Raw genomic sequence first — 15906 nt, 5'->3', positions numbered from 1 at the left:
ATTCAAACTACATTGTTTCCATGATATAATAAAACCTCACAATGTAACAAGAACTCAAGCATGGGCAGAAGGAACATTTCTGGTAATTTAAGAAGATATTGTTTTGACCTCATTGGATTCCTTTAACTTAGAGTAGTTTAGAGAGCAATGTGAAAGTAATCTAATTCCATCCGCTTGGTGCGTGAGCTATTATATCAAAAATGATTCTTCTAGTACCATCTTAAGTAAAACTAGCAAATATATTTTATTGAAGCCAAAACACTTTCAACTTGTAATAAATTTAGCTTAAGGTATGCTTTCCAACATTTATATATTAACATGTTTGAGTTTTCATTATCTACAAATGGCGGGTGAAGAACAGTTACAAATATAAGCTCAAGGCAGAAGGGCCTATGTAATTTCCCACATGTTGCACATTTGGAGATTTCTGATATTCTCTTGAAGAGTCAGTTATATTATTGTAACTGGATGAATGTTTAACTCCTAAATAGAAACATAGAAGTTTGTTAAAATTCCAATGTCTGAATTTCATTTCCTTAAAAGTAACTTGAACCAATGATAAATACCAAATTAAGTTCTGAAAGAAAGCATTTATAAAAATAGTTTCCAAATTGTTTTAAATCTATTTTAAACCTTCCTTGTTTTGCACTCTCTTCATTTTAAAGGACAAATTGGAGATGTTTCTCAGGTTCTCAATTAGACCAACGTTAAACCATTTGTAATGATAGATTTAAGTGGATAGGGTGTCTTTTGTATCATCCATTCTTTCTGCAGTAATGTTCCCAATCTGAAGCATTTCTTGGAATTTCATTGAATTTTAACCATTTTAATTATAATTTATTACTTTCAATTTTTGCGACTCACAGGAATTTAAAGGAACAAGTTTTAAATGTCATATGATAATTTTCTCTGTTGCTTTTTGGACTTCCCTGTACCTTAAAATGCTTCATGGTCTATCATCACTGCTCATAGAGAAGAAAGTGAGAATGGCCAAAGAAAATATTCTCATCCAATCTTCTCCATAGGTTGCTCCATAATTCCTCTTCACTACCTCTCTGAGGGAACCGTCAAGAATGAAAACAACAGCAGAAGCTTACAGTCATAAACTTATATTTTTGTTTCATTAAAAGGTAGCCACAGAATGTGGAATTCCCATATCACTCTCTCCTTGTGCTGAATGACAAGCACACAGATCCTGCAAATTTAACAATAAGTTTACTATACTGAGCTGAGGAAATGCTGAATAAAAGAAAAGCATGACATCAAACAGAAATATTGATATTAAGATATTTGTTAGATAAATGGATATATAGGGTATCTGTGTAAGTGATAAATATTTGTGCAATCGGACAATATCAGCAAGTCCACCATGGAAAGGGTGAGCAATTTCAAGTTATTGTTTGTCAACATCTCAAAGGATCTATTCTTGGCCCACCATATTGATTCGGTCATGACAAAGACATGTCATTATTTATACTTCATTAGGAGTTGGAGGAGATTTGTTATATCAACAAAGACACTAACAAATTTCTACAGATGTATTGTGAAGAACATTCTGTCTGGCTACAACACCTTCTGGTATGAAAATGCCAATGCTCTTGATTGAAAGAGGCTGCAGAGGGTTGTAGACTCAATCAAGTCTTATACAGTCACAACCCTCCCACTATAGAAGACATCTTCAAAAGACGGTGGTTTAAGAAGGTAGCATCCAACACTCAGGACCTCATTGGGATATGCTCTCTTTTCATTATAATCATCAGTGAGGTTCAAATCAAATCAAATGGTTCAATTTAATATCAGAGAATGTATTGAGTATACAGTTTGAAATTTATACTCTTTGCAAATATCCATAAGAAGAAATATGATAGAATGAATGATAGAAATATCAGAACCCCAAAGCCCCCCCCCCATTGTAAAAGCAGCTGTAGAACCCCCCATTGTACCAGCAGAAGCACAGACCCACTCAGCCCCCAACCCCCACCATGCAAGCAATAGTTCACAGGAACCTTAAGACTTACACTTAGGGACAGCTTCTTCCCCTTTGCTATCAGATTTCTGAAAGGTCCATGAACCCAAAACACTACATCACTATTCTTCTTTTGCACAATTATTGTTCGAGTTTTTAAATTATAAATTACAGCAAGATAAGCCGTATCAGCCCTTGCCCTTCCCTTGGACAGCATCGGTGGCATGGAGAGGGGAGACTTGCTGCTTGGGCAACTGCCGGTCTTCCATACAACCTTGCTCAGGCCTACGTCCCAGAGAGACTAAAGCAAGACTTTCCAGGTGCAGATCCATGGTCTCAGGAGACTAACGGATGCCATCCACCAACAGTAAGATGTTCTGCTTGCATTGGACTGCTGCCACAAAACAATACATTTCATTACTGATGTCAGTGACAATAAACTAACTCTGATTCTGATACACTTCCTTTTGATATTTTGAATTTGAGGGCCTGCATTGAAGATTGCAGTCACAGTTACACAAAAGCACGTGTTTTCCACAAATTATATGAAGACATTAAATTATCATCAGTAAATAGAAAAATAATTATATGTAAATACTGAAGTGAAATAATTTGAGAAGACAGTCAGTTGGGAACACCCCAATGACCAATTCTCATTGACTTTTGGACCAATGCCAAAATCGAACTATTAATTCACATCAACAATTATCCAAAGCCCCTGAATTAACTGCTTTAACAGATCTGTGTTATTACCTTGGCTAATGGCTCAATTTTTTTTTAGTAAAACCTATAAATTTGATTAGCGTTTATTAGTTAACCATGTAAAAACAGTCTCAAAATGGAGGGGCATCCTTTTAGAACAGAGATGGGGAGAAATTTCTTTGGCCAGAGAGTCGTGAATCTGTGGAACTCTTTGCTACAGGCAGCTGTAGAGGCCAAGACTTTATGTATAGTTAAGGCAGAGGTTGGTAGATTCTTGATTGGTCAGAGCATGAAGGGATACGGGAAGAAGCCAGGAGATTGGGGCTAAGAGGAAAACTGGATAAACCATGATGAAATGGTGGAGCCTACTCAATAGGCCAAATGGCCTAATTCTGCTCCTGTATTGTATGGTCTTCTGGTAAGTAAATAGCCACTACAGTGACTTTACACTGGGACTCTGATTTGTTTTTAATTGCCATTTTAAATGAAACTGTGGGCACCATATTCTGATTGTTCCTTTAACCTGCACATCACATTGACTTTTAGATGGACGATGTCATTGATGATATAATCAGCTTAGAATCAAGTTGCTTTAATGAGGATTCACCCAGCTGTATGGAGCCATCTTCTCTAATACACAACACAGTAAGTACTGACAAAGCATGAATAGACAAGTATAGTGACCAAAAGGCTGGCGGGGCAGTGTGTAGGGAAAACTAATATTGCAGCATTTTGTTGGAGAAGCAATCAAATGCAATGATTCTATGCCTGTTTCTGAAAGTAGGAATTTAAAGTAGCTGGCTGAACTGTCCATTGCGCATAATTCCGTGCCGTCTCCTTCTCCCCAACACTCATGTATTTAAAACGACACACACAAAATATTGGAGGAACTTGGCAGGTTAGCCAGCATCTATAGAAATTAATAAATTATCAACATCTTGGGCTGAAACCCTTCTTCAGGATTCAAAAGTTGATATTTTGGTCCACGACCCTTCTTTTTAATCCCATTTATATGCTGCATAGGCATCATTGAGACATTTCTGTTAAACCTGCTGCAGTGAGGTAAACGCCAGAGACATTGCTTTGTATTCAAGGGACGTGCTTGTGACCGTGTTAAATTCACTTGCTGATTGCTGCTACAGTTATGAAATTGTACTGATATTAAAGCAAAAAATCAAAATTATGCTTTCAAAAATATTTCACTGAGGCTTTTTAATCCATTGGTCAGACTGCACTTTGGAGTATTGTGAGCAGCTTAGGGCCCCTTCTCTAAGAAAGGATGTGTTGGCATTGGAAAGAGTCAAGCGGAAGTTTATGAGAATGATCTTGGGAATGAAAGGGCTAACATATGAGGAATGTTTGATGCCTCTAGGCCTGTACTTGCCAGAGTTTAGAAGAATGGGAAGAGGATCTCTTTGAAACCTATTGAATATTGAAAGGCATAGAAAAAGTGGATATGGGGAGGATGGTTCCTTTAGTGTGGGAGTCTAGGACTGGAGGGCGCCACCTCACAATAGAAGAACATCCAGTTAGAACAGAAATGTGGAGGAATTTCTTTCACTAGTAAGTGGAGAATCTATGGAATTCATTGCCGTAGATGGCTGTGGAGGCTAAGTGATTGGGTATATTTAATGTGAATGTTGATAGGTTCTTCATTAGTGAAGATCTCAAAGGTTACAGGGAGAAGGCAGGAAAATAGGACTGAGAGAGATAATAAAACAGCCGTGATGAAAAGAAAGAGCAGACTTGATGGGCTGAATGGCTTAACTTAGTTCCTATGTCTCCATGGTTTTGTACATTTGGAGAGAAGGTTTGCTTATTGATTGAATGAAAGCTCAGCCAGGAAGCTTTTTACTTCATAAGTTTTGGTATTAATTTTTGCTGTATGAAAGCTCATGAAAGTTAATGGTGGTTAAAGCTATTCCAAAGACGTTTGTATGGGCCGGTTGCCACACAGCCAGTGACCAGTAGTCTGAAATCCATCGAAACCATTTACAGTTTCTTGCAGATTGCTTTTCCCATTTATCCCAGGATCTCTTCAGACTTGCATCAGACAGCCAGCTTTTTAATGTTCTCCTCTCACCTGCCCTATCCCCTCACCTGTAACTTTTTCAGTCTGGGAGCCATCAGCTCATTTCCAGGCATGAAGCTGCAGAAGGTGGCTCATCACTGCCTGACAGTCACACTCACCAACTCATAACCTGGGCACGACTGAGTAGTTTTGTTGCAGAACTCACATGTGAATCCTCACTGGGGCAAGAATGTCTTGCAGTCAAGCGAAAGGCAAAGAGTAGTTAGTGTGCCATCTCTCCAGAGAGTAACGTTATTCTGGTGGGCTCCTGAGGAAAACAGCCTTTAAGCAGGAATTGATGAGCATGCACATTGATATGTTTTGGGCACTGCTCATGTCTTTGAAAGCTTTGAGAACCCACAGAGAGGGAAACTCTGTGTTGTCAATCCTCTCTACACAAACAGGAGGTCAATTCCCCTTTTCTTGGGGGCATAGGATCTGAGATATTTGTGACAAAAATCAAATAATTTGCATTTTGTAAAAAAAAAATTCAGGACACTGTTTATTCATGAAAATTCACATGTGCATAATACAGAACAATCAAATCAATGTTTTCTTTACCAATCCTGCTATATTACTGTGGTGAACTACATATACCTGTCTGGACACCCCCCCCCCCCCCCCACTGACTGCTCCTGTGGCTCCTCCCACAGACCCCTGTATAAAGGCGATTGGAGGCACTGCTCCTCCCTCAGTCTCCAGGATGTTGTATGGTGGTCTCTTGCTGCTAACCGTGGTCTTTTGCAGCTAATAAAAACCTATCGTTTGCCTCCCGTCTCCGAGAGTTATTGATGGTGCATCAATTTTATTAGCTGCAATTTTAAAACACGGAGAGCATTTTACGACCAAATAAATTGGACATTGATCCTAAATCTCCTGAAGCAGCTATTGCCTTTGAACTCTGGCTTGCATGCTTCCAATCGTACCTGGAAGAGATTCCCGTGACTGAGCCTGCTATCATGCACAGAGTTCTCCTCTCCAGAGTCAGTCTGAAGGTATACTCCCTTATCAGTGACCTGCCGACCTACCAAGGGGCACTGGACACCCTCAAAAGACAGTACCTGCAGCCGGTGAACACCGTCTATGCAAGACATCGCTTAGCGATGCGGCAGCAGCGGGCCGGAGAGTCGAGCGCTGAGTTTGTCCGAGCCCTACAGACACTCGTGCGGGCCTGCGACTGCAGGGGACTGACAGCAGAACAGCATGCGGAGCTCCTGGTATGAGAGGCCTTCGTTACAGGGATCAGGTCAGTGTACGTGTGCCAACGGCTGCTGGAAAATGTCGATCTTACCTTACAGTTGGCGATCAAGCTGGCTGATACACTGGAGGCTGCTCTGCACAATGCTGATACTATCTAGCCGCGTGATCTCCCACCGGTCCCATGGACACTGCAGACCCTGCCACCCGCTGGCGAATTGACCACAGCTGCTGCCAGTCACGAGCCCGTGAAGTCCCCACAATCGACCCCGGCTCCTGCCAGTCGCAAGTCCACGCAGGGTTACTTCTGCAGACTCGAAAAGCACCCCCAAAAATGCTGCCCAGCCCGAGAAGCTACCTGCTCCAGCTGCGGAAAGAAGGGCCACTTCGCCAAGGCCTGTAAGTCTAAACCACGAGCGGGGTCGAGCAGTGCCGTGTGTGAGGCATGGGGGCCGCCATCTTGCCTGCCCACCTCGTGCGAGGCATGGGGGTCGCCATCTTGGTCGCCGCCATCTTGCCTGCCCACCTCGTGCGAGGCATGGGGGCGGCCATCTTTGTCGGCGCCACCTCACCCCGCCTCCGACCCATGGGTGCTTACTGGGCACCAAGACGGCAGTTCAACTCTGGCCTCAGTAACCCTCGACCAAAGCGCCCCACACCAGCTTGCAAGGTCAATGATGGACGTCCTGGTGGAGGGGCACAGGACTAGCTGCCTATTTGACATGGGCAGCACTGAGAGTTTTATTCACCCGGACACGGTGCAGCACTGCAGACTTGTGACACAGCTGGTAAGCCAGAGGGTCACCATGGCTTCTGGATCGCATTCCACAGACATCCGGGGGGGTTGCGTAGCGACATTGGTGGTACAGGGCACAGAATATCGGAACTTTGCGTTACTGGTCATGCCTCAACTGTGTGCCCCTGTGCTATTGGGGCTTGAATTCCAGAGCCACCTGAAAAGTGTGAAAATGGAGTATGACGGGCCCCTCCCACCAATCAGAAATCCTCAGTTTTGTGGGGCTTCGTTATATACCCCACTACTGACAACACGCACACACCGACCCGCACATCCCACCCAACAGCATGCCAACAGCCGCGCTACTGACACCACTTGCAGCCTCTCCACCCTCAAGATCCCTCCCCCACCGCTGTTCGCCAACCTACCCCCTACCCCACATCGCAGATATGATCAATCAGATAGCTCAGTACAAGGTGTACTCGACCATAGACCTGAAATCCGCTTACCACCAGCTCCCCATCCGCCCAGAGGACCGCCCCTACACCGCCTTCGAGGTGGGCAGCAGGCTCTATCACTTCCTGCGCATCCCCTTCGGTGTCATGAATAGTGTCTCTGTCTTCCAGAGGGAAATGGACCGGATGGTGGACCAGTGCCAACTGAAAGCCACGTTCCCATATCTGGATAACATCACCACCTGCGGTTACGACTGGCAGGATCACGACACTAACCTCCAACGATTTTTCGAAGCGGCCAAAGCTCTTAACCTTACCTATAACAGGGACAAGTGTGTGTTTGGAACCACCTGACTTGCTATTCTTGGGTATGTCGTGGAGAACGGGGTCATTGGCCCTGACCCCGACTGTATGCACGCCCTGTTGGAACTCCCTCTTCCCACCACCCTCAGAGCCCTCAAATGGTGCCTGGGCTTCTTTTCCTATTATGCAGAAAAGGCCCACCCCCGGTCAAGTCCACCGCATTTCCCCTCTCAGCCGAGGCCCGTGCTGCCTTCAGCCGCATTAAGGGGGACATTGCCAAAGCAACAATGCATGCAGTGGACGAGACCATTCCCTTCCAAGTAAAGAGTGACGCCTCTGACTTCGTGTTGGCTGCTACCCTCAATCAGGCAGGAAGGCCAGTAGCATTCTTCTCTCGTACCCTTCAAGGCCCTGAAATTCTGCACTCCGCGGTGGAGAAAGAAGCCCAGGCCATAGTGGAAGCTATTAGGCACTGGAGGCACTATCTGACTGGCAAAAGGTTCACCTTGCTGACCGACCAGCGCTCAGTTGTGTTCATGTTTAGCAACCAACAGTGGTGCAAAATCAAAAATGATAAAATTTTGCTGTGGAGAATGGAACTCTCCACCTACAACTATGATATCCTGTACCGGCCTGGAAGGCTCAATGAGCCCCCTGATGCCCTATTGCCCTATCCCAAGGAGCGTGTGCCAGCGTGCAGCTGGACCAGATATACGCCCTCCATGCAGATCTTTGCCACCCGGGGGTCACCCGATTTTACCATTTTGTGAAAGCCCGGAACCTGCCATACTCCCTGGAGGACATCAGGACGATGACCAGGGACTGCCAAATCTGCGCGCTAGCACACATTCCCTTGGATAGGCATTAGGGGGCTCATTGAGTCTGCCAGGCCGGTACATGATATCATAGTTGTAGGTGGAGAGTTCTATTCTCCACCGCAAAATTTAATCATTTTTGATTTTGCCCCGCTGTTGGTTACTGAACATGAACGCAACCGAGCGCTGGTCGGTCAGCAAGGTGAACCTTTTGCCGGCGAGATAGTGCCTCCAGTGCCTAATAGCTTCCACCATGGCCTGAGCTCCTTTCTCCACCGCGGAGTGCCGAATTTCAGAGCCTTGAAGGGTATGAGAAAAGAATGCTACTGGACTGCCTGCCTGATTGAGGCCATGCAGGCCTCAGCAGAGAGGGGAAAAATGGTAGACCTGACCGGGGGGGGGGGGGGGGCCTTGTCTGCGTAATGGGGGATCCATTGGGCGTAATAGGAAAGGAAGCCCAGGCACCGTCTGAGGGCTTTGAGAGTGGTGGGAAGAGGGAGTTCTAACAGGGGGCGCATACGGTCGGGATCAGGGCCAATGACCCCGTTTTCCATGACATACCCAAGGATAGTGAGTCGGGTGGTTCCGAACACACACTTGTCCCTATTATAAGTAAGGTTCAGGGCTTCAGCCACTTGGAAAAATCGTTGGAGGTTGGCGTTGTGATCCGGCCAGTTGCGACCACAGATGGTGATGTTATCCAGATAGGGAAATGTGGCCTTCAGTTGGCACTGGTCCATCAACCGGTCCATTTCCCTCTGGAAGACCGAGACACCATTTGTGACACCAAATGGGATACGCAGGAAGTGATAGAGCCTGCCGCCTGCCTCGAAGATGGTGTAGGGGCGGTCCTCTGGGTGGATGGGGTGCTGGTGATAAGCGGATTTCAGATCTATTGTCGAGTACAGCTTGTACTGAGCTATCTGTTTGACCATATCCACGATGCGGGGTAGGGGTACGCGTCAAGCTGTGTGAACCCATTGATGGTTTGACTATAGTCCACGACCATCCTATTTTTCTGCCCAGTCCGAACAACAACCACCTGGGTATATGTAGTTCACCACAACCGTGCACACCAAGCCCTACACAGACTCCTCACGACACTCCCATACCGGGCGACTCGCACACACGTGACGGATTACTGACGCTTAATGGGCTGACACCTCAAGTCAGGCCAAAATCAGCACAACCACCGTCACTGGTGCAATCACCAGCAGTGCTATGTAGATTGCAGCAACAGATTCGACCACCCGATAGACTTAACCTGTAAATTTACTTGTAAGAAACTTCGCCCCATGGGGACTCTCTTTTAAAACAAAGAGGTGGTGAATGTGGTGAACTACATATACCTGTCTGGACACGCCCCTCTGCTGACTGCTCCTGTGGCTCTTCCCACAGACCCCTGTATAAAGGCGGTTGGAGGCACTGCTCCTCCCTCAGTCTCCAGGATGTTGTGTGGTGGTCTCTTGCTACTAATCGTGGTCTCTCGCAGCTAATAAAAGCCTATCATTTACCTCCTGTCTCCGAGAGTTATTGATGATGCATCAATTACTTAACATTAAAACATGTTCAATTAGTACAACCAGTGAGCAAATAACCCATTGGGATTTAATACTGATTCCAGTTAATGGTGCAAGGTTCCTAAACTATGGCCCTTCCCCACAATGTTCAGTGCATGCCTTAATCACATAGTCTGCACCTTAGTGCATGCCAATTGTGGTACTAAGTCATGGACTATAACTTCCTACAAATTATCATTCAGAATTATCCGTGGTAAATTACAGAATTGCTACAGGAGGCCATTTAGTTCTGTCCACAAATACTATCTATTTGGGCATTCCATTTATTCCCATTCCCCAACTGTTCTTCAAATTCTGTTCATCCTTTTCACTTTCAAAAGCCTTGATTGACATTCTGCTTCTATCACAGGTACTGAGCACCAGTTCACCATCTCTCCTTGCCAGTGGTGTTCCTCACATCTCCTTGTTTTCCCCTTTAATCTGCAATCAGTTCAAATCTAAGGCCCTTGACCTTTGTCTCTTTCTCCAATACACACAGTCCCTCTCCCTTTATCCTCTCTAAATCAGTCATAATCTTCAATGCAGTTATCAAAAATCCTGTTTTCAATGTCCCCTGCTTCAAGAGAACTTAATTCATGATAAACCCTTTGCCTGTCTGACTGGGATGCTTCAGTGGCTCTGTGAGTCTGCTAACTCAAAATAGCTTTAAAACGACAGTTTGAAACCCATACAATGCAATTTTCATTTAAATAGAAATGCAAATTGTAAATCTATGCTTCTACATAAAAAAAAACAAGTCTTTCAAAAGTTTCTATGAATTTCAAAATTACCTGTAAGTAGATATATTCTTGAAATGTTTTTATAACCATTATGATTACTTGAGGAACAGAAAGCTGAGCATATATTGCACCTGTTCATTCTTTCTTACTATTACTGCTTCAAGGAGATTCAAAGAAAATTTGTCTCCTTTTGTTGTTCTTTGTATCTACGTATTGTATCAACTCAGATACTTACTCTGTTCCAAATTTGTTTCCAGCTCTTACATGAAGAAAGTAGAAGGAAATGAGTTGATTAGATTACTTTTTCAACAAATTGTAGGCTCCTAATTTATGTATTTATTATGTAGACTCTAAAGCGTGTTGGAAGTATCTACCTAAGACGCCTTAGGAGAGAATCAAAAGATAAGAACAGCGATGCCTATCATGAGCAGAATATAGTACAACCAAAATTATCATATGTGCATCTTGGAAAGAATATATCCAGCAGAAGAAGAGAATAAAAGATAAAAGCAGTTTAATAATCATGTTGTTTGCCATAGCAAATCCTAAGAAGCAACCATGGATGTTCCTTCAATTTATCAGGAGTGAAACACTGATTAATTAAAGCCTTATCATTCTGTTTAACTTCTGTTGAAATAGTTTCTTGTATGCCAGTAAATATTAGCAATTGCATTGCTTGACCTAACATCAAAGAACATAGCAGCCTGCAGGAGAATGAGTTTGCCAATTATACTTTGCAGTAGATCAGTGTTAAAGTCCAAGAAGTCAGAGACCACTTGTTTATGTGAATATCCAGCACGTGTACTATAGCTGCTGAGTACATCACTGCTCGGAGAATGAAGGAAAGTTAAAATGAAGGAGAAGAGTAAAACAATCACTATTGTGGAGTTTATAGAATCACAGAAAATAAAACTGGTAAGAGCAGATTTTATTTTTAATATTTAGACTGCACTTCGAATAGTGAGAAGGTCATGTAAACATCTTATTGAAAAGTGAATCTAAATTTGTTTTGACATAACAATAGCACAGAACATTACAAGAGTGCACAATCTTCATATTAATCAGAGTTCCAAAGTGCTGTATCATAAATAAAACTGTAGCAAAATTGTAGTAGATTTGTTTATTAAGTTAACTTCAAGAATTGGATGCCCTAGAAAGACTGAACACTTATTATTTCACCCATTTAGTAGTTAGTGGAAAGAAGCTACTTCTTAAAAATGTGTTAGAAGAGCTTGCTGTTATTTTTTTTAAAAAAAAGCTACAAAGGGCACGAGTCTATGATTTAAACAATTATAGTTCAAACGTCCACTTACTATGATGAACAGAGCTCAGGCACTGTGATAAATGAAATCTACTGGGTGCAGAAATAGTCACCATTTTAATTAATATGAATTAAATTGTAGTTGCTTTAAATGTTTTTTTGTGTGTCCTGGCAGGCCATCCAGCTTTTAAAGGTTATCAGTGGGTTATAAAGTAACCAAAGAACAAATAGGATGATAGTACTAGATATTTTTTTGCTGTAAATATGGATAGTATTTTTATTTATAAATTTTATTCACTAGTTATACAGAAGAACAGAGTAAGAGATCATGAGATCTAAAATGTGATTTCTTTCTGCAATATTTTACAAAGAATTCATCTAACCGGTAACCTCAACATAAGGCAGATAACAACAGCACAAATTTAAATGTCAGCACACACAAAATGCTGGTGGAACACAGCAGGCTAGGCAGCATCTATAGGGAGAAGCGCTGTCGACGTTTCGAGCTGAGACCCTTCGTCAGGATTTAAATTTAAATGTATTCCTTTAATATCTGCCTTATGATGCAGTTACTTGCCCAAGGTCATGACAGTTCTTTTCCATGTACAGCTATCTTTAACACAATATGATATTATTTGTAGGATAGAGTCATCTTTTAAAATTAGTTTAGGTAATTTTTTGCATTGCTACGGATTTAATTGTGTATATATTTCAGAACAATCTATTTTTCAATCTACTTTACATGGAGTTAAACAAAAAACTGTTTGGATTAAAGTTTCTTCCTTAGTAAAAATTCCCTGTAAAATAAATTTTTTGAAATGGTAAAATATTTCTTGGAATTCCACAGTGTGGAAATAATTAACAGATATTACAGAATTGCAGAAAAAAGTTTCATGGGTTAAAAAAAAACCTGAAACATATCAATAACAACATTTGTGACCAATTTAAACTGGAAACAACAATTCATGGTATAATTGGAACAACAGCAGGCGTGTCCTAGTACTAACCAATACCTATTAGAAACTTGCAACTATGAATATATTACATGATTTCGGGACATCCCATTGTTCCTCCTATAAATGTGACTTATTCCTTTCATTGTTGTAACCACAAATACATCTAACCTCATTACGAGCAATTTATTCTCGATCTTCTTTAGTGCTGACTTTTTCCCTTTTGAGTTAAATGCTGTGGTTTAAAATGTACACTACATGGAGAAAGAACTTAGAGAAGTACAGCACCGTTCATGCTCTTTGGACCATGATGTTGCGCTGACTATTTACCATTCTTCAAGATCAACGTAAGCCTTCCCTCCTACATCGCCCATCATTTTTCTTTAATCCACGTGCCTAACTAAGGCTCTCTTAGATTTTACTGATGTATCTACCTCTACCACCACCCTGGCAGCACATTCCACGCTCCTACCACTCAGTGTAAAAAAAACACTTTCTCTGACATCCCTCTTATACATTCCTGCCAGTACCTTAAATTATGCTTCCTTGCATTAGCCATTTCTTCCCTGGAAAAAGGTCTCTGTCTGTCCACTTGATCTAAGCCTCTTATCAACCTGCACACCTCTATCAAGTCACCTCTCATACTCCTTAACTCCAAGGAGAAAGCCCTAGCTCAACCTTTCCTCATAAGATAGGTTCACTAATCTAGGCAGCATACTGGTAAATCTCCTCTGTAGGTTCTCTGGAGCTTCCACATCCTTCCTGTAATGAGGTGACCAGAACGGAACACAATATTCCAAATGTGGTCTAACCTGGGTTTTACAGAGCTGCAGCATTACCTCTCAGCTCTTGAACTCAATCCACTGATTAATGAAGGCCAATACACTGTACACCTTCTTAACCACCCTGTCAACGTGCACTCCAACTTTGAGCAACCTATGGACGTGAACCTCAAGATCCCTCTGTTCCTGCACACTGTTAAGTTTGTTAAAATATTTTTATATTTAAAATGTTATGATAATTAAATGGAATTTTAATGGCTTTCTTGAATATTTCTAAATGCCAGCAACATATAAAAGCATTTCAAAGTGCTTGACAGCATTGATTGTCAGCATATTCAATCTTGGAGTTAGTTGTTTCTTGTGTAAGATTGTTTTAGCCACCATCACATTATAGTGTTGTGCAACACACGCCCCAGCTGCCATGTAGCCCTGCCAGTTAGGATTCAATTGGCACTTAGCAGCAGATTGATATTGGCAGGACTGGAAAAGATGAATTTGGAACTCACATGTATCCTCAGTGGGGTGCTCGCTTTAGGCAGTATGTTCTGACACACTTCTTTCAGTACGACTTGAAAGACTCCACTTTATGCAAATCTACAGGGCCTACTCTTCAAATTTACTTTGATTGAAAAACAGCATTGAAGACTCTTACGTACTACATGAATTTAAGCTCATTATTTTTCTCTGTCTGCTTCCTACTTTGAAACCATAAGGTAAAACTTTGTTTATATTGATGCACCACAAATGGCTGGAAATTCTAACAGGCGTTTCTATGCAAAGTGCCGATATTACATGATTTTGCCCAGAGATAAATATTTCTGGAAAAAATAAACTCTATAGCTCTGTAGCTAATCATGTATACCAGAAAGCTCCCTACCTTACTAATATCTTTTACTGATTTAATTAATTCCAGTTAGCTTGCTACATTTGGTAAAAATACCAGACTATCCACATCTAATCTAGATCTATTAATCCACTCAGTGATGCCCACACAATCAAAATGGCTGATGACAGCGGTTTAAAATAAAATAACTTAACTTATATTACTTACTCTATTTACCAACTACATACTGATACCCAACCAGGTACAAGATTGTTTTAGAATATAATCTGCTTAAAAATTGTATTCAATGGTTATCTAGTTTAACATGAAATATTTCTGATGCAACTAAATATAACTACCAGCAACTAAAACTGAACAAGATATATTCAGACAAATGATAGTGAATTTATCCAGCAGCAGAACATAGTAGGCAATAACCTGCAAGGCTTTGATGAAGGTTTACTGTTCAGTCAGGAATACTTCTTTCAGAAGCATCCAGGTTTACTCGGAGAGGTCCAGAGTCCAGTTTTGGTCATGGATTAGCTGTCTCTACCCCATCATCTGCCCCTGCATTGTGTCAGTGGATTCCAAGTGGAATTCAATGGGGCAGTGCAAAGTCACATACATGTTCCAGATTTTAGAATGGAAATTGTTCTTGGTTAAACCTGGTCCCATTGATAAAGCAGCCCCATTGAAAAGCAAGAGCAGATTAATAGGAGAATGATAAGTAAATTCGTGTTAGATCAAAATCAGTTTTTTAACTATGCAATGAATTAAGTGCATTTTGTGCATTTAGTGCTTTTAGTCATAATTTTAAAATACATTCAGTTTTAGTGACACATTTGTCAGCCAGACTGTGTGGGGTGTATGGAGGGAATTTGGTGCCTGTCAAAACATTCTGGGAACTTGCAGCCTGCTACTTATGCCAAGGTTTTCCTTCTATTGAACCATGTGGTTCTGTTTTGTCAGAGAGCTGAGAGTTGGTAGCAGTGATAACATTGTATTCCAAGGTTAGGTCAATAGTGATCTTGATGTTTTTGCCAAAAGATTTGCCCCAACCCACAGATGGATAACTGCTTGTGTACTTATCAAGGCAAATCAAAATAAGATCACTAAAAATTATTTCTCAACTGGATCTTCCTGTACATCTCTAAATAAGTCTCTATTAGCATCTGTTCTGAATAATAAAAGTGAATTAAGATCAGCTGCTTGAGATATAAATTTGATGTGAATGAGGCAGTTAAGCATTGAATAAAAGCACAACATGTGGTATAATAATAGGCTAGACAATTTGATGAAATTAATGTGGGTAGGGGGTGTGAAGCTGAAGGTAGTAACTTGATGTGTTTAGAGATTCCTGTTTCCTTTTTAATTCAGCATATTGTTCTGGTGTTCATTTTGCCTGCACCATGCCCCATCTTTTTTGGATAGTTTCACTTTCATTGATCCAATATACTGACTGATTGATAGCTGAGAACAGTGTTTGCTTTAATAATTGCACTGGGGGTGTGGGGACAAAAGCATAGATTTTTAAATAATTCAA

The 15906-nt window shown here is 41.7% G+C and overlaps 1 protein-coding gene across 7 annotated transcripts in view; it reads left to right on the top strand.

Annotated features, from left to right (window-relative positions):
- The window catches only part of LOC132398607 (transcription factor EC-like), a 74251-nt gene that overhangs the window by 45328 nt on the left and 13017 nt on the right, over positions 1-15906 (top strand). For 6 of the 7 annotated variants that reach the window (XM_059978268.1, XM_059978263.1, XM_059978265.1 and 3 more), the window contains one exon: positions 3215-3313. In XM_059978268.1, the coding sequence (XP_059834251.1) occupies positions 3215-3313 (99 nt within the window). Of the gene's footprint in view, positions 1-3214; positions 3314-11353; positions 11460-15906 lie in introns of those variants that run through there. The other variant, XM_059978270.1, reaches the window with a different exon arrangement.

Source organism: Hypanus sabinus, chromosome 8 (genome assembly GCF_030144855.1).
Source record: "Hypanus sabinus isolate sHypSab1 chromosome 8, sHypSab1.hap1, whole genome shotgun sequence".
NCBI lineage: Eukaryota > Metazoa > Chordata > Chondrichthyes > Myliobatiformes > Dasyatidae > Hypanus > Hypanus sabinus.
This window is presented reverse-complemented; position numbering and strand designations above follow the sequence as displayed.